A 21,068-nucleotide genomic window follows, 5' to 3' on the forward strand; every position below is an offset into this window, starting at 1 on the left:
AATTAAAGAAAAAAAAAATTTCTCAACTAAATCTCTTGTTCCATATTCTTTCCTTCCTATTTCATTGGATCCAAACGCAGTTGACGTAGAAGTAAAACCGATAAGGGAGGATCTCAGATAATTCGTCAAAACCACGTATAGCTCAGGCTATTGTCATTAGTGAATTTGGTTCTTCCTGAGTTACGTGTACACTTTAAAGATAAAATGTGAAATTACAATCATTAATTAAAAAAATCAATTATTAAAATTTCAACAATTTCAAAATTTAGTATGCGTACATGCATTTTATCACAAGTTTTTTTTAATCAAGAATCACAATTTTACCCGCGTGTTAATAGAGCCTAATCATTATTATTGATCACGAGGTTTACATAGTGAGTCCATTAGTCATCATATAGATCTATCTATAATTAAAAGGCCGCAAAATAAGCTGTGCTGTGGTGACATCTAAAGATCTCATCCTCTGCTTGCTTATTTTTAAATTTAACCACATGCATAGCATGCACATCAACAAATATAAACATATTTTATTTATTCTCACAAATGAAAAGAATTCTTAAACAAAATATAAGTTCTATTTTAGTGAAAGTATAAAAAAGTCCTTTAAATTTTTTTTAATATAAATAATAAACAAAACTTCTTTTATAAATTAAAAATAGTTTATCTCTTCAAATTTTAAAAAAGAAGAGAACTTCTCACAACTTCTTAAAATATAAAGAAATGTAAATTATTTTTAACTTATGAAATAAATTTTATTCATTTTTTATATTAATTTTTTTTGTATAAAAACTTCTCAAGTTTACCCAAACAGTCGAGACCAAAACCTATAAACCGATAATGTCAACAGATAAGAAATAAACATTGAAAAGATATTCCAACACAATTGCATTAGTAAATATGATCAACACCCTACACATGGAGTAATTTCTGTTTTGTTCAGAATGCACAAGATCTTGCCAAGTCATTCGAACAATGTAACTCCCCCTTTATGCCAGTAACACAAATTTATATATTCCGAACCATGGAGAATTAGGGTTAAAAGATAAGATTGTGACTGATACAGACAGACAAATGAATGATAATGCAACTAGCAACTGTAAAACGCTCAGCTAAACTCTAATCCAGATGAATTCATGTAGCAAACAAATGGACTACGGGCAATATATCAACAACAAAGAACAATCGGATGAGTACTAGATTGCTTTGGTTGGTTACATGATTATCATAAGATGCTCGTCCACTCCAGTAAACTATCCACAAGTAAGAAACGTCTGCAAGGATACATCAAAATGACATTAGGTCGAAATTACATGCCAGTGTTAGCTCCAGCTGAAGTATCATGTGGCCCTACAAAACTGTGCCCTGGTTCATATAATATGCTCAAGTTTTCTGTAGTAAGAGGCCCCATTTCAGCAGAAAAGGAGCTTGTGTGACCATATCATCAAAATCAATACTAGAGTTATTAATGCCTAAACAGGTCCCCTCTCCATTCACATTGCAAGTTAAATAGTTTAAATGATGTTGAGAGGCAAGACCCTTCTCTATATATGCCTTTAGCGCTCATTCAAAAAAAATCAGCTGTCTCATACAATATATCATATGTCCAATAAAATTCATAGTCCTCCACATCAGGCTCTACAAAGCAGGAGAACAACTGAATTTGGCTCCAACAAAAGGGATGCCTCGCGCATCTTCAAGCAAATGCATAAGCACAGAATCTACTCCCGGCACACAAAGTACAATTCATTCAACAAAGTCTTGTACATCTTTTCATTCATAGACATATCCCTCTTCTTGCATTCGTCAAGCAGTTCAAAGGCTTCATCAACTCTTCCTTCCCGACACAATCCTTCTAAAACAGTCTTGTAGGTGAGATGATCAGGGGTCCTAGACTGACCCAACATATCAAACATAACCTCAATCGCATCCTCAAACCTTCGATCCATCGCAAGACTACAAACTATGATCACATAAGTACTAGTACTCGCCACAAGACCCTTACTCCTCATTTCCTTATAAAACCCTAACCCTTGATTCACCCTCCCTTTCTCACACAAACCCCTGGCAATATAACCATAACTAAAAGCATTTGGCTCACAGCCATACAATCCCATTTCGCGAAAAACCCGAATCGCCTCATCCACCTCTAAACACTTAGAATAAGCCTTGATGATCATATTCAACACAAAGGTATCAGGTATAACACCAGAAGCCTTCATTTGCTTGGTCATTGACCTAACCGCATGCAAATAGACATAACACACATTCAACTTATTAAACCTTCTAAGAAGCGAATTGAACAACAAGGAATAGGTTTCAAGGTTAGGTTTACAATCCTCAGACCTAAGCATTTTCTTATAAACATCGAAAGCACGATTGAATAGGAATTTGCGACCACAACAAAATCGAATAATGGAGTTATAGAGAGGAACGGAAACATCACAGGCTCCGGCGATTACCTCCTCAACTAGGGTTTCGGCTTGGCGGTAGCGGCGACCGGCGATGAGTTGTTTGATGATGGTGAGGTAGGTGAGGTGGGTGTGGCTGTAGTTGCGCTGTTGCGCGGTCCAACGGAAAATGTCGAGGGCGAGATCTGGGTCTGATTGGGCGTTCAAGGCTCGGTCCACGTCCGATGGGGTGAAACCGGGCTTGAGGTTTTGGACCCATGTTTCGAATTGCTTCTCGAGTGGGGTTCTGGTGCGTGGGGTGGAGGGCGAGGTGGAAGATGAGCGCGTGGGACTGTGAGAAAGAGAGGGTTTGAATGGTTTGAAGTTGAAGAAGAGAGAGGAAAAATAAGCTGAGGAGGCAGCGCGTATGCTGAAGATGCGTCTGGGGATCATAGCCATTTCATGAGAAGGAGGAACAACCTAGCAGTAGCAGTAGGATGGGAGTGCATACTTCGCTCACTCCATCTGCTTCATTCTTTCCGCCAATAAGGCCTAAGCCTCTCCATTTTCAATTAATATATTTTCTCTGTTGAAGTATGTATGTGACTCTTCAAAAATGAAAAACCAAATAAAAACCGTGTGTAATATTTAAATAAATTAAATAAAAATTATCCTGTTTTCATAAATAAATAGAATGATACTAAATAGACAAAATATATGAAAGACTAATGGTGAAAATAGTGAGGAAGAAAACAATTGTAATGTTTATATGAATTTAAAAAATAAATCATAAAATTACAATTTTTTAAAAGGTGTTCAAAATACTTTTTTAATAATAAATATATATGTTATATTTTTATTTAAATAAAAAAATTAATATATTAATTATATAATAATATTAATAATTAATACTTAATTATATTTTTAGTCCTTATAAATATTAATTATTTTATAATAAATTCTTATAAAATTTGTTATTAGTATTTAGTCTTTAAAAAGTTAAAGAGTTTAAATTTACTCTATGTCATCAACTCTTTTCCGTCAAATATTAAGATTAATACTTTTTAAGTGACATATCACATTATTTAACTTAATAATATTTTATTAAATAAAATTAATATTTATAAATAAGTATTTACATATATTTTATATAATTTTAAATAAATAATTTTTTTCTTTCCATCTTTCCTCTCTCATTTTTTCACTTTCACCCCTCGCCTCTTTGTTCCCCTCACCCCTCGCCTCTCTTCCTTTTTCTTTCCTCTTCTCCTTTTCTTTTCTAAATTTTTCTTTAGCTATAATATTTTATTAAATAAAATTAATATTTATAAATAAGTATTTACATATATTTTATATAATTTTAAATAAATAATTTTTTCTTTCCATCTTTCCTCTCTCCTTTTTTCACTTTTACCCCTTGCCTCTTAGTCTCCCTCACCCCACCCCTCTCTTCCCTTTCCTTTCCTCTTCTCCTTTTCTTTTCTAAATTTTTCTTTAGCTAAAGTTGAAAAACATTAACATTTTTTATTGTGTTAAAATTTTAATTCAAATTTAAATTTATGCAAATTCAATTTGAGAAAACTCCAAGTAAATAGTAAAGCATGCACAAACACAATTTTAATTTCAATTCAAATCTAACTTACCAACCATATTATAAATACTAAGCGCATAAAAAAAAAAATACTACACAATATACACATGTCACAATATAGAATAAGGAGATTGGAGCGTTGAAAATAAACAACCTCAATGAGAAGTGGAGTGAGATAAAGTGTTGGGTAAAGTTGACAGCGAGAAAGTGAGGAATGAGTTTAGGGTAGAAATGAAGGTGCGAAGTGAGGTTGAAAGTGGGAGAGTGAAGAACAAGTTTGAGATAGAGGTGTGAGGTAAATAAAGATGAAAGGAGAAAGGTTAAGAGCATGATAGTGTGTTACATGTTTAGAATAGAGGTGAAATTGTGCAATGAGAGTTAAATTATGAGAGAGAGAAGAAGGGTTGGGAGTGGGTTTTAGCAAAGAGATGTGGGGTGAGGATAAGAGTGAGAGCGAGAGTTGAAAGAAAAAAAAGATAATAATGTAAAATGTGTTTACTTGTAAATATTATTTTTAAATAATAAAATATTATTAAATTAAATTATGTTACAAGTTGATTTTTTGTCAATCAGCTCAAAATTTAAGTAATAAATTTGATGACATAAACTAAATTTTAATTCCTTAACTTTTTAGTAATTAAATACTAACAACAAAATTTATAAAGATTTATAAAAAAAATTTAATATTTATAGAGATTAAAAATATAATTAAATCTAATGATTAATTATTATAATTAATAAAATTTTATTATTATATAATTTTAAACACTTTAAAAATGTTTTTTAATTTAGAAAGAAATAAACTTAAATTCAATTAGTAAAATGTTATGTTTCTAAGATGGTAGGTATTCCTTGTAGCAATTGGCTTGGGAAAATGACAATTTTGCGGATGGGGAAATTCTAGAAAGAATGATAAGAGAGTAACGATTATTCACTGTAATATGTGATAACTGATAAAAATCAGTAACAAATGTTGGAATATATATACTATACTTGAAGGAAGTGGTTCAAAACCAAAATGGAAAGATATAACTGATATAACAACTTATTAACTATAGTCACTAACTAATTGCTTAAAGGCCTAACTATAATAACTAATCCTGATAATTGGTCAAGAATTATTATTTATAAAACGATCGTAGCAGTATAGAAGCAGCAAAAATGTGGAGTACACAGATGAAGTTGAATTACACGTTCTCTCATTGATTTTGGTGTAAAATAAACAGTAAGGAAACACTGATCATTTGATTGTGGTAAGAAGGATTGAGTGAATTAATTGAAATGGCGACGCCTGAGTACTTGGAGTTGTATCCGGAGAGAAAATTGACGTATTTCAAGAGTCACTACGTTCTTGGACTCACTTCAGCTGCTGCAATTAGTGGACTCTTAATTGGCTACGTCACAGGTAAATATAGCCATATCATATTTATTCATTTTTATATTTCAAGAACTTAATTCATGCAAATGTGAACATTAATATATTTGAAATTCAGGTGTTGTATCGGGTAGCCTAGTGTATATCAAAGAAGATTTTGAGGCTGTGAAGAGAAGTATCTTCCTTCAGGAAACAATTGTAAGCATAGCATTGGTAGGGGCAATTATTGGAGCAGCTGCAGCTGGGTGGATTAACGATTTTGTTGGACGAAAGAAGGCGATCCTTATTGCTGATGTTGTGTTTAGTCTTGGATCAATAGTTATGGTTGCTGCACCGCACGTGCATCTTCTCATACTTGGTCGTATTCTTGTTGGGATTGGTATGGGCGTTGCTTCTGTCAGTGCTCCTATGTACATTGCAGAATCTTCACCATCGGAAATAAGGGGTTCATTAGTGAGCACAAATGTGCTTATGATAGCTGTTGGACAGTTTCTTTCTTACCTCACAAGTCTCGCCTTTGCCCAGGTTTGATCTTTCAACTGAATTTTGTTGCCACGAGTCAGAGTCGTGATAACACAGTGAGGTTTCTTTGATAAAACAGGTTCCTGGGACATGGCGATGGATGCTGGGAGTAGCGAGTTTACCTGCTGTTATTCAGTTTTGTGTCATGCTTTTTCAGCCTGAGTCTCCAAGGTGGCTTTTCTTCAAGGTGAAAGGCTTCTATTTTATTTTACGAATTGAATGCGTTCCCTATGCTGGAATATGTAATAATTACCATTTTTATATACAGAATAGAACAAGAGAAGCTGTTTTTGTGCTTGGTAATATCTATGATCAAGAACGCCAAAGGCATGAAGTTGAATGTCTTGGGAAAGAACGTAAGAAGCTGAAGAACATTAGATACAGGGATGTTTTCAGGTCCAAGGAAATCAAAATTGCCTTTTTTGTTGGAGCTGGACTTCAGGTTAATTTCAGACAAGCCTTAAATTTTGTTTCTAAATTACATTTTCAGGAGGGTATATAATTTTCTTCCAAACGCTATTCTTTTTCTTTTCTTTTCAAAGGGTAAGCGGTGACAACTCTATTATTCTGCAGGCTTTTCAGCAGTTCACAGGTCTAAGCATAGTGATGTACTACAGCCCTATGATCATTGAAATGGTTGGGTTTAACTCCAAACAATTAGCTCTTCTTCTAAGTCTCATTCTTGCTGGCATGAATGTTTGTGGAACAATTCTGGGCATTTATCTAATCGACCATGCAGGTCGAAGGCTGTTAGCACTAGTAAGCTTGTCAGGTGCAATAGTAGCTCTGGCAATAATTTCTGCAGGATCATACTTTGAAACATTGGACTCTACAAATACAGTTTATGGGTGGATAGTAGTTATGGGATTAGCCTTGTATACTGTTTTCTTTGCCCTTGGAATGGGACCAGTGCCATGGACTGTGAACTCAGAAATCTACCCTGAAGAATTTCGTGGTTTGTGTGGGGGCATGTCAGCTACTGTGAACTGGATTTGCAGTATCATCATGTTTGAGAGTTTTCTTTCAATTTCTGATGGTTTTGGCATTGGTGTGAGTTTCGGGATTCTTGGTGTTTTAGCTGGAGTTGCGTTTATCTTTGTGCTTGTGTATGTGCCAGAGACAAATGGATTGGCATTTGAAGAAGCGAGAGTGCTATGGTGGATTATAAGAACACAGGGAAACGATCAATACACAGAATGCCTTCTTGAGGGTGGAAATCAGTCCTGTGCTAATTTGGATATATGTCATTGCCAAGACATTACGACCGTAGATTCGTAGGGTGCACTAATCTTTTCCAAAGAGTCACAATTCACACTGTCTATGGTTAATCTTTTTCGTAATTGAAGAGATGTTATATTTGCTACATCCTCAATTGGAAATCTGAGAAGATTTTTTTTCTTCAGAGATGGAAAATGTATTTTGCAGATAGAACAGCAGAGGAGACTTATGATTCTTCGTTTGTTAAAGAATAATAATTCCTTTACTTCGTATGTTTACAATATATTTTCATAATTTTTGTTTTTATCTCTCTACGAGACATTTCTCTCTTTTTATTTTTCCTTTTACGTAGAGATTATTGTGAGAATGTGAAATGAAAATAACAAATTTCTTATTAAACGTCTAATACCCTAACGAAATGGCTACTTCACTATGTGCTGAATATTTGCTTCTTTTATACGCTGATTGAAAACTTCAGTTATTATAAACAATATATAAATTTTTTACCAGCAGATAGATATGTTTATATGTGACAACATAGTGCCACTTAAATTTGAAGAAAAGTTTTACTATAAAGTTATATAAAACATAAATGTTATATAAAGTAAATTTTGAAAATAAAAAATAATGTTAGTCTTAACGTGTATTTTACACTTAAAAAATTGGGTCAGTTTGAATCAGATAAAAAAATTTGAATGAGTTAAACTAAAACAAGATGTTCTGTTTTTCATGTTTTTTATTTATTTGTTTCCTTCCTAATAAGTGATTTAGGTATATAAGAACAAAATTTACAAATTTTTTGTAAATAAAGTGGATTAAATGAAGGATCACCCAATGAATAGAGACATAAGGAGACTAGTAAAATAATAGATAAAAGTATTTTTGAAATGAGTGGTTGCTTATGCATGTTGTTCATACATGAGGAAAAAAGTTGAGTTGAGGAAGTTTGAGAAATTTTGAAAATTTAAAAACCTGGTGACTCCTTTTGAAGCGGTGTGCGAAAGGAAGAGAAGAAAAAGGGGAGGTTGGCAGAACAGAAAACCTAGAAGGAAGGTAGCTGGTTTGATCGTACATGTCCGTCCATGTCTCAATCTGGCACCACTACACCACACTTAGTCCTCAAGAATCGTTTCCTGAGTTACTTGATCTGGCAATCCATACCCTCTTCTCTCATATTCCTCTTCTTCTCTTCTCTTCTCCCTCACTCCTCACTATGCTACTTCCTCCTATTCCTCCCTTTCCACCTTCTCTTCTCCGCAACCCTCTCCCTCGTCTCTTCCCCACACCCTCTCCGCCCCCTCTCCCCTCTCCATCTCGCCACTCGCCTCCTCCGTTTCCTTTTCATCCCCGCCACCGCCCCTCACCCCGCTGACTTCCGCGCCCGCTTAAGACTCTCCCTCGCCTTCTTCCTCTTCGTCGCCGCCTCCGCAGCCTCTGGCTTCGCCGCCGCCGTTTCCCTCGCTGGAGTGGCCCCCATTCGTGATGGCTTTTGGGCTATTGGAAGAGTCGGGTTTAGGGGTTTTCTCATTGGTTCCCTTTTCGGTTTTCATTACGTTTTCAAGCGCCGATGGGTTTTGGACTTTCCCATTATTCAGGTTATTCTCTTAATTTATAATTACCGCAGCAGCATTTTCTTTTTTTGATTGGTAATGTGAACTAATCACTGATTCTGTGAACAGCGACCTCCTTTCTTCAGTTTCAAGATGGGGGTTCCTTCGGCTACTAGACGAGCTTTCAAGCTTTCCACTGTTGCTTTTCTTTTTTCTGCTGTTTTGTTGGAGGTTTTGCCTCATCCATTTAATTACGGCATTGCAACCAGAAGATTCTTTGCTGAGCAGATTATCTTTTATGTTGCAAGTTTTGCTATTTTCCTCTGCTGGGAGTTGACTCATCATTTGCACTGGGTTGGTTTTTCTGTCTGTTCACTTTGTTTGTTATGTTCTACTTTCTTATTACTGTTGGACTCATGCTTGATGATGTTGATTTTGTTTTAGTCATTCCTGTGCAAATCTCAAAATGAAATAGTGTCGTTTTGCGATTCGATAATTTGAATTATATATGGTTTTCTCTAACTAATCCATGTTTGTATCGAAGGTAGAAGAACCTAATTCCTGTTTTTCTGCATTTATCTGTTTTGAGCTGCACTTATATCTGTTAATGCATCGATAATGTTGTGCTTGTTCAACCTTTGTTTAGTGATCTACAGATGTGATCTTTGGGATTCCTAATTTCTTTCATGTACAATAAAATTTGGTTGATCTATGAAGAATTATTTAGTATAATGTCCTAGATTTGTTACTTGAACTGATAATCTAAATGTGCACGTTGGTTGTGACTGCTCATTGTACGGTGTAAGGCTGGCAGGAAAATATGTGAATCCAATTTGACATTTAAACGTGACATTCAATAAGACATGCCTTTGAAAAAATTACGAGTCTCAATTTTATCTTAACTATCCATAACGAACCCTGTATATATGTGTGTTACCTGTTACTGGTTCTAGAACATATACAATAATATGGAATTCTGGATATTTGTGTTCATGTACAATCCCCAGCCTTTTGAGGGAAGCATTATTACCAGCTACTGAAGTCTCTGTCTTGGTTAATTATGGTACATAGGTTTTACACACTAAGAGGTCCATATTTGCACCTCCAAAAGGATCAGCAGCAGCAGAAACAAATCCAAGTGAGCATCTCCTTTCAGCTTTGGAGGAGAGTAATCCTACATCTCTTCTTCGGTATCTTGCATATCTTGATCTCTGTATGGTTTGTGAGAACAATGTTGACACTTGGCGGCGTGCTGGATTTTTTGAAGAAACCGGTGAGACTTATAAAAGAGTAATTGCTGTGTGCTTGAGGCCATTGGAGCATCTTGTCACAAAATTAGGTGAAGGCTTAGGAAATTCTGTTGACAAACCTGCACAACTATCAAATCAGTTGTCCTCCCCAACAGATCCACGACCAGATTCAAAGTGTGTAGAAGAACTGTACAACTTTCAGGTACATGTATAACTTCACTATTTTTCCATTGTTAATCTAAAGCTAACAAATCAATATGCTTTGTATAACTGGAAAGCTGTGGGAATTTGGGTGGTCATGCTGAATTTTGAACTTCACTAAACACATCTTTAACGCTTAGCATTAGCATTGCTACAATGTCTTTCAGGCTTACCTGTTTGATCTTCAGTTTTATATAATGGAGCATGGGAATGGATAGTTTAATGAAATTCTTATTAGTTGTAAGACTGATTATTTAAACACCCAGAAGCCTTAACCTGTTCTTGTTTTAACAACAAACTCCTGCCTTGGAAATGGGATGTGTGCGCATTGAATGAAGTGACTGGTGAGGGGAAAATGTCTTATGGCCCAACCGAGTAGATAATTTAATCAAGTAATGAGATTCTAAATAATCATGACATTGCATAACAATGATACACTAACCTAATACTCTTTAAATATTTTAGGTCTATTACAAGTGTAAGATAACTAGTACAAGTCTATCCCAGTTACACTTTTAGCACAATGATAACTGTAATATCTTAACATATGATCCAAACTTTTAAATATTTAAAACCTCACATCTTTTTCTGACTGAGGATTATGTTGCTGTTTAGATAATGCAATAACTAAAGGTGAATGGGATTACAGAGGGAAGGCAACCCAAATCTTTTGGGCTGCATAAATATGCATTTGGGTCATTGACGTGAGTTACCACCCTATAAATTACAATTAATCATCAGTGGTGACAAAAGGCACTTATTTAACCTGTGTCTGATAAGAGATCTTGTGTAGTAGTAGTGGGGCAATAAAGCAGCACCCCTGATTTATGAATTTTTAGATACATATTAAAAATGTTTGTTTGCTTAAATGCAGCTTTATGCGTGGTGTTCAAGGACTGTTGCCTCCCTGACTGCCTTCTCACGTAAAGAAGACAAGTTTGGGGTTGCTCAGCTTTCTGGGAGTAATGCGGCCGTGGTTTCAACCTTGATATCCTGCCTTCTTGCTGTTGAAAATTTCATGGGAAAGAAAACAAACCTGCAATCCCCAAATCAGTTGTTGGGACCTGCTGGTATCAAATGGGCAACCATAAATAGTGGAAGAGTAGATGTTGCTGCTGGTAAAAGAAGAAGTGGCCCAGTAAATTCAAAAGCTTATGCTATTGCTGACGTTCTCAAGACTTCAATATACCAAATAGTCTCTGCATTCCATGATGAGATGTTGGCTGGTGCTAAAGGAAATCTCCTGGAGAAGGACTGGATCACAAGTGGGAAACCACTTTTTGGTACTCGTGAGATGCTTATACAAAAATTACGCCTTTTCCTTGATTTTCGAGCTACCTAACTGCTGCATTGTATTGTGGTTTGGGTGCTACTTTCCTGAATTAAACAACATGCTTGTAAGACATTATACACACTGGATGTTGTCTAGTGAAAGTTATAGATGGAATGGAAGGAAAGAGTTCAATTTTGCTGTCAGAAATTTGAGATGAAGGATATTAATCTGTAGAGATTTTGTTGGATATACTTACATTAGCAGGTAAGTAGCCGTTTGGATGTGCTTGTTCTTAACAATTGTTTTGGGTACTTCTATTTTAATGAGTTTGGAAGAGCTTTTTATCATGCACAAATTCTTTTCGTAAATAGATTTTTGTGTTCATAATTTCATAAAATGTTGCTCGTGTGTTTGTTAAAAATTGTGTCTAAGCACAACACATTTTTTTTTTAATACTTTTATTAAACTTTTTTCTTCTTCTAAATATATCATTTTTTTTTCTCCCTGAAAGTTCTCATCTAAAACCGGCTGAAGCCTAAATTTACAAGTAACAGTTCAATTTATGTTTGAATTGGCATTACTAATCCATTAGTCTTTGACATAATTAAAAAAAATTATTTTTTAACTTCGATAATTATTATTCAATTAGGTTCCTAACTGAAATTGTTAGTCAGTTTTGTTATGTGTGTGTAAATTATCTTTTTCATGTTGTATTAAGGTTTTTTTTATATATAAAAAGCTTCTTCCCAAGTATTTCAAATATAGAAAACATAAGTTTTTTTTTCCTTCTCTAAGCTCTTTTCCAAACGGAGTCCTAAATTTAAAAGTGCAAAACATGCTAATTTAGTTCTTAAAATTGATATTATTATTTAATTTATTCTTTAATTTTGCCAAAAAAAGCCTGTAATTAGGGCTAGAGTCATGGCTTAAATTGACTGATGATATCATGTTTAAAGATCAAATTGGTATTTTTCATAATATCAAGTTTCATATTGGTGTTAATTTTAAGAATAAATTAGTCATTTAAAAATAGTAATGCTTCATTGATTATATAAGTAAAATTTGATATAGAATGAATGCAAGTTTTGAAACTCAAGATTGCTTTGATCTTCATAATTCGTAAATAATTCGGTTGTCAAGCAATATGAATTACCACTCATTTAAATTTGTTCAAACTTCCTTAAGTTGCTTTGTTAGATATTGGGTTTGACATTAAAAAAAAAAAAAAACCCTGTAATACCTTAGCTATAATTTTGTCTATTTTCATCTATATATTCATGCAAATGATTTATTCTAACAGAATTGTAATTTTTTAGTTTGATGATATCATATGCCTTTTCCATTTTCTGAAATTACGGTACATAATACATTCATTTAAAATGTTAATTGCATCTAAAGAGAGATTTAACGTAAGTAAATATTTAGCTGACGATAATGATATTAATAATATCAACAATAACAACTTTAAAATATTATTATAATTTTTTATTGACTTGATTATTATTTTAATTTCTCAAAAAATTCTTAACTTAATAGAATTATATTATTTACAAACTAGAGTTATGAAACTTGGATTAAATTTGTCAATTCAACGAAAGTAAAATTAGGTAATTGATTTGGTTGATACATTAGAATGGAAAAGCTTATAACCTAATGCGAACAAGCGCGACTTGACCGATTCTGCGAAAAATTAATAAACTGGTTAGGTAGCATCGAGTCGTCAACTAAATGAATCATCTTTTTATAAAAAAGAATTTGTTGCAATGCTTGTTCATCAGTTTATTAGAACCATCAAAATTCATCTGTTGTTGTGGCTTGCTTGCCTACCGCTATCATAGTTCACCTCTGTAACCTTTCTCTTCTCTCTCTTCATGAACACATTTGTCGTTTGCAATGAAGATGCGAGGAGCTAGGATACACTCTAATAAGCAAAATGTATGGTAAAACTAGTTTAATTTAAGACGAGAAAGCAAGAAAAGTTTAGTTAACTATTTAATATACATTATATTATAAATGGTGTTAAAGACGCCGATTAAAGAGTTTAAAAAACTTGAATTGTCCAACTTTAGCAAAAAGATAAAGGAAATTATTTGTTAAATTTTTATTAATAAATTCAAAGGAAATAAATAAAATGCTAAATAGACACTTGTGAAATGAATTTATATTTTCAGAATATATTATATAATCGATTCTACGAATGATTCAGTAATTGATGGCAAGATAAGAGTTAAATATGGTTTGATATCACCAGCTGAACTAGCAGCAACATTCATAGACTCTGTCCTTGTCAATGACAACTATAATCCATTCGGCAAGTAAGCGTAGTCAAAGAGTTAATCAAGGTCCTTGATCATAATAAACTTTTGCAATTCAATCCTTACTCTTAATAACTTAACAGCAAGTTGTTAAACCTTATCCATCTATCATAACAAATATTACGTTAATCTCTCTACAAGCAAACCATCCATCAAACAAAGAAACCCACAAGTCAAGAGCCATCCTACACCGTCTGATCGGTTGACTCAAAGCTTGGATCAACGGGCAAGATAACCTCTCCAACCTCAAAATGACATTACCATTACCAAACACATAACTGTACAGGCAAAGTAATGTCCCAGTTGGCCATTTTTCCCTGCCTACTAATGAAAACGAAACTAATGAACACAAACCAACCACAAAAAACGAAATCATTTAACCTAAACCAACCACAACAACGAAATTCGAAATGGCTCAACCCACAATCATACAAACCCCAAAACCCTTATCCAACAGAAGCCACCCACGTGTCCCGTTTTAACACTAAGCAAAAGCAAAAGCAACATTGCTCCTGTGTAGCTCATTGGGATGGTTCCTTCAACTGTCGGCAAGCTTAGCTGTCATTACACACAAGCTAATTAACCCATACACGTGGCACGTTTCTGATTGGTTCAAGATTCTCCCTTCATACCCCGCATGACCACCATAATTTCCCTCATCGTCCCGTACTATATAAACCCCCACACTCGCAAACATTACAACCTGTTTGTGTCGGCAGAGGATACACCGGTTTTCGTCATGACTTAGATATTTTCCCTCATTTTCCCGAGAAAAACCACTCTCCATTGTGCTTTTTTTCCCCCCCGGGAAAACCGAGTTCAAAATGATGAGAAAGAAACTGAACGCGAGAGAGAGTTCATCGTCGTCTTCAACGGTGAGAGAAGAAGAAACCGAATGGGAAATGAGACCAGGAGGAATGTTAGTGCAGAAAAGGACCGTGAAAACGGATGCTCCAACCCCCAATTTGCGCCTCCGAATCGCGTACGGTGCTCTCCGTTACGAGATCTGCGTGAGTTCAATGGCCACTTTCGGTAAGACAAGCTCTGGATCTATTCTAGCATTGTGAATTTTAATTTCGTCCGCTCTGTTTGGTTACTGAGAAAATTACTATTCCGATTAGTAATGTTAGTGAAATCGAGTTAGTTGGATGGATCATCATTGCTGATGCTACGTGCTCACGTAGCATTGCATGGACTGTTCGAATTTTTTTTCTTTTTGTTGCTTTTTTTGGAAAACAAAACAAGTCATGATATTATAATGATGGCCTACGTTTTTGGAAGGAATTGATAATTATTGAATTGACATGACTAATTTGCCCCCGTTATAGTGGAATTGGGATGAAAAGTCTGAGGGTGAAAGTGTAAAACTGATGACAGGGGAAGTGAAGAAGGTTCTGAGTGGGGAAACAGGGCTACAGGTGGATGAACAGAGATTGGTGTTCAGAGGAAAAGAACGAGAAAATGGAGAATACTTGGACATGTGTGGAGTCAAAGACAGGTCAAAATTGGTGCTAATCCAAGACCCTTCCAGCATTGAACGACGCTTCATTCAGATGCGTATTAACGCCAAGATCCAGAATGCACATCGCGCAATCAACAATGTTGCCGTTGAACTTGACCAGCTCGCAGAACAGGTATGTGACTTTTCTACATTTTATCACGAATCTTTGATAATTTTGTAATTAGCTTTGCCAATAATCTAATCTAATTCTTGTTACACTTTAAATTTTATAATATGCACTGACTTTAGTTGACATAAATTAGATCAAAATTAAATACTAGTTACATACATAACTAATATAAAATAAGGATTGTAACTACAAGCTCTCCTATCTATCAAAATTATCAGCAATTGGGTTGCTCAAGGATAGACAAAATAGAAGGTTGAGAAAATATATTTGATAAATGGGACCTGTAGCGTTTTTCGAAAATTAGATTAAAGTGAATGGCATGTAAAAAGGAAAAAGAGTAGATTGAACGGCTGAAACGTAGAATAAGGTGGCATTGAATAAATTGATGGTGGGTCAAAGAGTGGATGACAGTTTTACTTGGTGGCCGGTGGGTTATCGTCATGACTACTGATACTTTTTCACACAGCTGGAATAACGTGGGTCAGTGCCAGTGGGTGTAAATGTATTTTAGTATACCACTAAATGCACAAACAAACAAACCGCATTAGTAAGCTGTTAGATCAGTGGTGCGTGGACCAAGTTTATATTACAATTTGCCGTGAATACGACATCAAATTATGTCATTATGGGGTGTCTGAAATTTCAATTTGATGATACATCTCAATTATATCTGGATAAGAACCCCGAGGCTCTTGTAATCATGCATTCCTTTTTGGTGGAGCCAAACAAGTTACATGATATTTTAGGACTGGCGAGTATTTGCAGAATGAGTTGTTATGGGAGAAAATTTTGCGTATACATCGTCTGCACCAAGTCAATTCTTTTGCTTCAATTGTGGCAGTTGGCAATGACGTGAAAGTTAATGATTTCGTGTGAAATTTTTAAGTAATTCATTATTAATCTAATCTTAGTGTTTGCATAGTTAGTCCATTAATATTACATAAATATAACCTTTATATTGTATCAATAATTTTTTGGTCTCTAAATATTGTATAAATCGAAAATAATTTATTTAATATTAATTGCCACTATTTACTTGCCACTGTTTCATGTCGGATAAAGAAACCTAACTCGATCTATCTTATTCTCGACAATATCATAACATTTGAGAAGCAAGATTTTCACAATTAAACCTCAGTGATTACGAAGGATAACGAGGAACGGTTGAATAGTCAAAACCTTAATATATTTATCTGGTCCATTGGAACTTGAGGTACAATAACATGAACCTAAATTTCCTTCATATAAATCTGACGGGACTAACTAGGTAATTGAATTTCTATATATAATATAATAGACAATTGAGTTTGAATGCTCACGTGTGGAAGTAGTAAGCACCATGTGTATGTAAGTGAAACCCGAAATTTTGTCCGAACATAACATACAACTCATTTTCTTGCCATTAGGTCTCTGCAATTGAGAAGTCTATTTCCAACGGAGTCAAAGTACCAGAAGTTCAAATCACAACACTAATTGAGATGCTTATGAGACAAGCAATCAAATTAGAAAGCATTTCAGCAGAAGATGCTTCTACGCAGAAAAATTTGCAGGTATTTTCAATAAAACTAATTCCATTTTGCTGACTAGTACTTATTTCGGCATTCTTTTTGTTTCATTTGGAAGGTAAATATAGCTATTGATATATAATACTTCTAAATATTTTGGCACCAGTAAACATCATCTATAAATAAATTTATTGTTTCTTTAATCCCATCATAAAATTGAAGAGGACTTAGTTGTGCATTAAAATGAAAGAGAAAAAAAATACCGAAAATGAAGATTTTTTATTCTTATATTTTCACGATTTTTTTATTTTATTTCCTTAAAAAATATTTCAGTGCCTATATTTTCATGATCTCTTATTTGGGTAAGTCACAGGGTTATATGCTTAATCTGATTATCATCTTTTCAGGGAAAGAGGGTGCAAAAATGTGTAGAAACCCTGGATCAACTCAAGGTATCTAATGCAAGAATAAAACCTGTTGTTGTTACAACCAAGTGGGAGACCTTTGATCATTCTCCATCATCGACCAAGTGGGAATTATTCGATTGAATTAGCTCCTCCGACCCACCCCCTAATCTTTTTCAATTTTTCCCTTCTTTACTCCAATTTCTTCTCCTTTGTCTATACGTACTTAGCTTCTTATTTCGGAACTCATTCAATAAGGCTTGCTATGATACTAATAACTAAAATTTTGCCCAAAATACATGTACCTCTTCAAATGGCAATTGAAATAGAAGTCGGAAATGTTTATATATCTATATTTATCATTTGATCGTGAATTTATTAATATTTTTTCTTTCACCTTTGAATTTACGATCTCATATCATGCAATGTCACTAACTACTTTTGGCAGCTTAAATTTATTAATCAGTTTACTAATCCGTGGGGTTGCCCATTTTGATAAAGCGTGCTGTCTGCCTTAACTTCTCGCGTCCAAATCTTGTGTTAGCATCCTTTATTATTTTATGAATTTTTTTAACTTATTTTCAGTGATAGACTATAAAATATTGCATATAGTAATTTTTATCAAAAATTATAAAATATTATAAAATTCAATGTATTAATACTATAATTTTTTATTTAATAACTTTTTATTATGTCTTTGAGTATACATTATAAAAGTATTTTATTTAAAGATAAATATTAGATCATTGATCACAAAAGTTTAAAAAACATAATTAATATACTCTTGCCTTTAATATTCAACCATCCACCATCGTCATTCGCCATCCACCATCATCAAGCCTGCTACTAATTAAAAATATATATAATTAATATATTATAAAAGTACCACTATGCATTTAGTGCAACTACCATTTTCATGACCACCACATTCTGTTACTATCACCGCGTTGAATTTCAATTAAAGAATGAAAGCTCTTTTATCGTAGCAAATTGTTGTATTATTTAATTATAGCTTATACAATTATTATGCACCAAAGGAAAAGATATAAGAATATATTAGTTTTGCAGACTTGCAGTTAACAATGCATTATATCAGTATCTATTCATAGGACGTTTAATGTTAAGAAACGTGAGAGGAAAAAAGAGGGAGAGAGTTGAAATAAAATGAGAATATACTTAAATCTAACAGCCAGAAGTAATATATTATAACATGTTAGATTTAAGTTAAATGAAAAGTTTAAATTAGGTGTAAGAATTTTTAGATTTACATCAGTGTAAGAAGATCTTGTATATATATATAATTTCACTGGTCGTTATATTTAAGTTTAATGAAATGCTCAAATTAGGTGTAAGAGGTTTTAGACTTACACCGGTATAAGAAAATTCTTCCCCATATATATCTATACAAAGCATTTCAAGTGAGAAGAGTTTATTATTATGAGAGGTGAGAGACATTAATAATAACCATTAGATCAAAATAAAGAGCTTAAATTTGATGTTGCTACTCCAGTATCCACTTTCTTCTCTTTTTTGCCAATGTCCATTATTAATACCTCACATTGAAATATATATATATATATATATATATATATATATATATAATATGTAAAATGTATATACAATAGAGTTTTTATAAAAATTGAAGTATAGTGAACAAAAATGATAAATTTTTAATTTCATTAAAATTAATTTTGTCAGTTATCCAAGAGACCTGGAAAGATTTCAAAATATTTATAATCATTATAGAAGAGTAATCAATGATGTTAAGATAATGTTTATAAATTTTTTAAAAGCAAAATTAGTATTTTTATTCACTTTAATATTTTAATTTTTAAAAATATTTTAAATGATTTTTCCATTAAAAACATTAATAGTTGTTGGTTTTTCTATCACGTATATTATTCATGTATTGTTCATTGTTTTCTTTTTTAAGACTATGTTGATCATCATCTACTTATTCGAAACTCCAATTTTAGCATTTTAATTTTGTACAAAGTATAATTGCAAACTTAATTAAAATATTTCATGACCTAACTAAAGGAAAGAAGAGTAATGCTAGAAACACACTTTCTAACACACAATTTATTAGTAACTAAAATTTGTTGAAAGCTACAAAATTTATTACTTTAGGAGTGAGAAAGGGTGAGACACATAATTTTAGCTAATAATAGGGGTGTGTTAGAGAGTGTGTACTAAAGAGTGTGTTGTTAGTATTACTCAAGAAAAGATTCTCTTGAATGAAGTTTCTTTGACAGAAATATCACATAAGCACTTACAAACATGAGTGTACTTGGTTGTACAATCTATAACACAATAATAGTTGAAAAAATAAGAATCAATCAAATGACCAATTATAGGTAAAATATATCAAGCCAAAAAGAATATAAATGGCCAATTACTCTTGTCCTGTTACTGTACTTCTTCTTATATTTTCTCTCAATTTATTTAGTCTCAAGAACCTTATCTTCATGAAATAATTTATGAGGATCTCTAGTTATGGCGTTGGCCTTGATGGTTGGGGTCTTTTATAACCATAAGTTAAATCCTAAACATATAGCCATGAATTTGTCTTAGGCAAACATGAGAAACATAAGATCTTTGATTTTTTGTAATTGTACATGTTAACAAAATGCTGAAATTATTTAACTTACTCCCATGTCAAATTGCTTACCGTCTTGAACAACTTCTCCTTACTTTCTTAGAAAGCCAATAATGTAAAACGTGAAAGAATAAAGGAAGGAAATGATTTGTGAACATGTATCATTCATTGATATGCTGAGACTTAAATACACAGGTTTACAAAAGTTTAAATTCAAAATAGGGAGAAATTAGAAAACTAATTTACAGCTATATTATCTATAATTTGAAACTATTGATATCCTAATAATAACAATTGATTTGTTGTTATCAAGATTAAATCGTTGCTCCTTGATTTGCATCATAGTTGCATTGTTGCTCCTTGATTTGTATCCAACACCCCCCCTTAAGTTGGAGATGGAATTGAAATGTCAAGGACACCGAACTTACAAAGGAATCATTGATAAGTGTCACCTCCGAGTGGTTTAATAAAAATATCAGCCAATTGATCACGAGATCTTAGATAAGAAGGAGTAATAAGACCTGCTTTAATTTTTTCACGAATAAAGTGGCAATCAATCTCAATATGCTTGGTGCGTTCATGAAAAACTGAATTTTTGGCAATGTGAATGGCAGCCTGACTATCACAGCGAATTGTAATTGGTTGTGGGTGAAGAAGACCAAGATCAGAGAGAAGATATGTTAACCATTGTAACTCAGAAGTAAGAGCTGTAAGGGAACGATATTATGCTTCAGCAGAAGAACGAAAAATCGTGGGTTGCTTCTTGGTTTTCCAAGAAATAGGACTTGAGCCTAGCATGGTAAAATAACCAGTAGTAGATCGACGAATAATAGGATAACCAGCCCAATCAGAGTCAGCATATCCAACTAAAGTAATAGAAATAGATGCAGAAAGGAATAAACCTTTACCTATAGTACCTTTAAGATAGCAAAGAACTCGTGTGGCTACATCAAGATGAGAGGAGCATGGAGATTGCATGAATTGACTAAGGGTGTAAATGACGTATTGAATATCAGGTCGTGTGACAGTGAGATATAAGAGGCGTCCAATAAGGCGACGATAGATTGTTGGATCAGGAAGAGGAGTGCCATCATTGGGTCATGAACGGAGATGTTGTTCCATGGGGAAGTCAAACGGTTGACAACCAGTCATACCGGTGTCAGATAGGATGTCAAGGGTATATTTTCTTTGACATAAAAATATTCCTTTTTTGGAACGAGATACTTCAATGCCCTAAAAAATTTCGA

General features: G+C 33.6%; 4 protein-coding genes across 4 annotated transcripts; 3 read left to right on the forward strand and 1 right to left on the reverse strand.

Moving 5' to 3' along the window:
* Window positions 1-790: 790 nt before the first annotated feature.
* LOC113852582 (pentatricopeptide repeat-containing protein At3g25210, mitochondrial) lies at window positions 791-2,985 on the reverse strand. The gene has a single exon (XM_027482895.1). The coding sequence runs from the start codon at window positions 2,844-2,846 to the stop codon at window positions 1,719-1,721; it is 1,128 nt and encodes a 375-aa protein (XP_027338696.1). The 5' UTR covers window positions 2,847-2,985; the 3' UTR covers window positions 791-1,718.
* A 2,274-nt stretch (window positions 2,986-5,259) lies between these two features.
* Window positions 5,260-7,153, forward strand: LOC113852131 (inositol transporter 1-like). The gene is made up of 5 exons (XM_027482378.1): window positions 5,260-5,383; window positions 5,472-5,878; window positions 5,955-6,062; window positions 6,144-6,317; window positions 6,449-7,153. The coding sequence occupies exons 1-5, from the start codon at window positions 5,260-5,262 to the stop codon at window positions 7,151-7,153; spliced, it is 1,518 nt and encodes a 505-aa protein (XP_027338179.1).
* Window positions 7,154-8,041: 888 nt separating this feature from the next.
* Window positions 8,042-11,715, forward strand: LOC113852614. The gene is made up of 4 exons (XM_027482929.1): window positions 8,042-8,688; window positions 8,773-8,997; window positions 9,715-10,095; window positions 10,969-11,715. Exons 1-4 carry the CDS (start codon window positions 8,176-8,178, stop codon window positions 11,434-11,436), a joined length of 1,587 nt encoding a protein of 528 aa, XP_027338730.1. The 5' UTR covers window positions 8,042-8,175; the 3' UTR covers window positions 11,437-11,715.
* A 2,683-nt stretch (window positions 11,716-14,398) lies between these two features.
* On the forward strand, window positions 14,399-17,566 carry LOC113852416 (BAG family molecular chaperone regulator 2-like). Its single transcript, XM_027482648.1, has 4 exons — window positions 14,399-14,714; window positions 15,060-15,316; window positions 16,720-16,863; window positions 17,226-17,566. Exons 1-4 carry the CDS (start codon window positions 14,507-14,509, stop codon window positions 17,364-17,366), a joined length of 750 nt encoding a protein of 249 aa, XP_027338449.1. The 5' UTR covers window positions 14,399-14,506; the 3' UTR covers window positions 17,367-17,566.
* Window positions 17,567-21,068: the final 3,502 nt, after the last annotated feature.

This window comes from Abrus precatorius, unplaced genomic scaffold, assembly GCF_003935025.1.
Source record: "Abrus precatorius isolate BTA unplaced genomic scaffold, Abrus_2018 Scaffold10, whole genome shotgun sequence".
NCBI classification, from domain to species: domain Eukaryota; kingdom Viridiplantae; phylum Streptophyta; class Magnoliopsida; order Fabales; family Fabaceae; genus Abrus; species Abrus precatorius.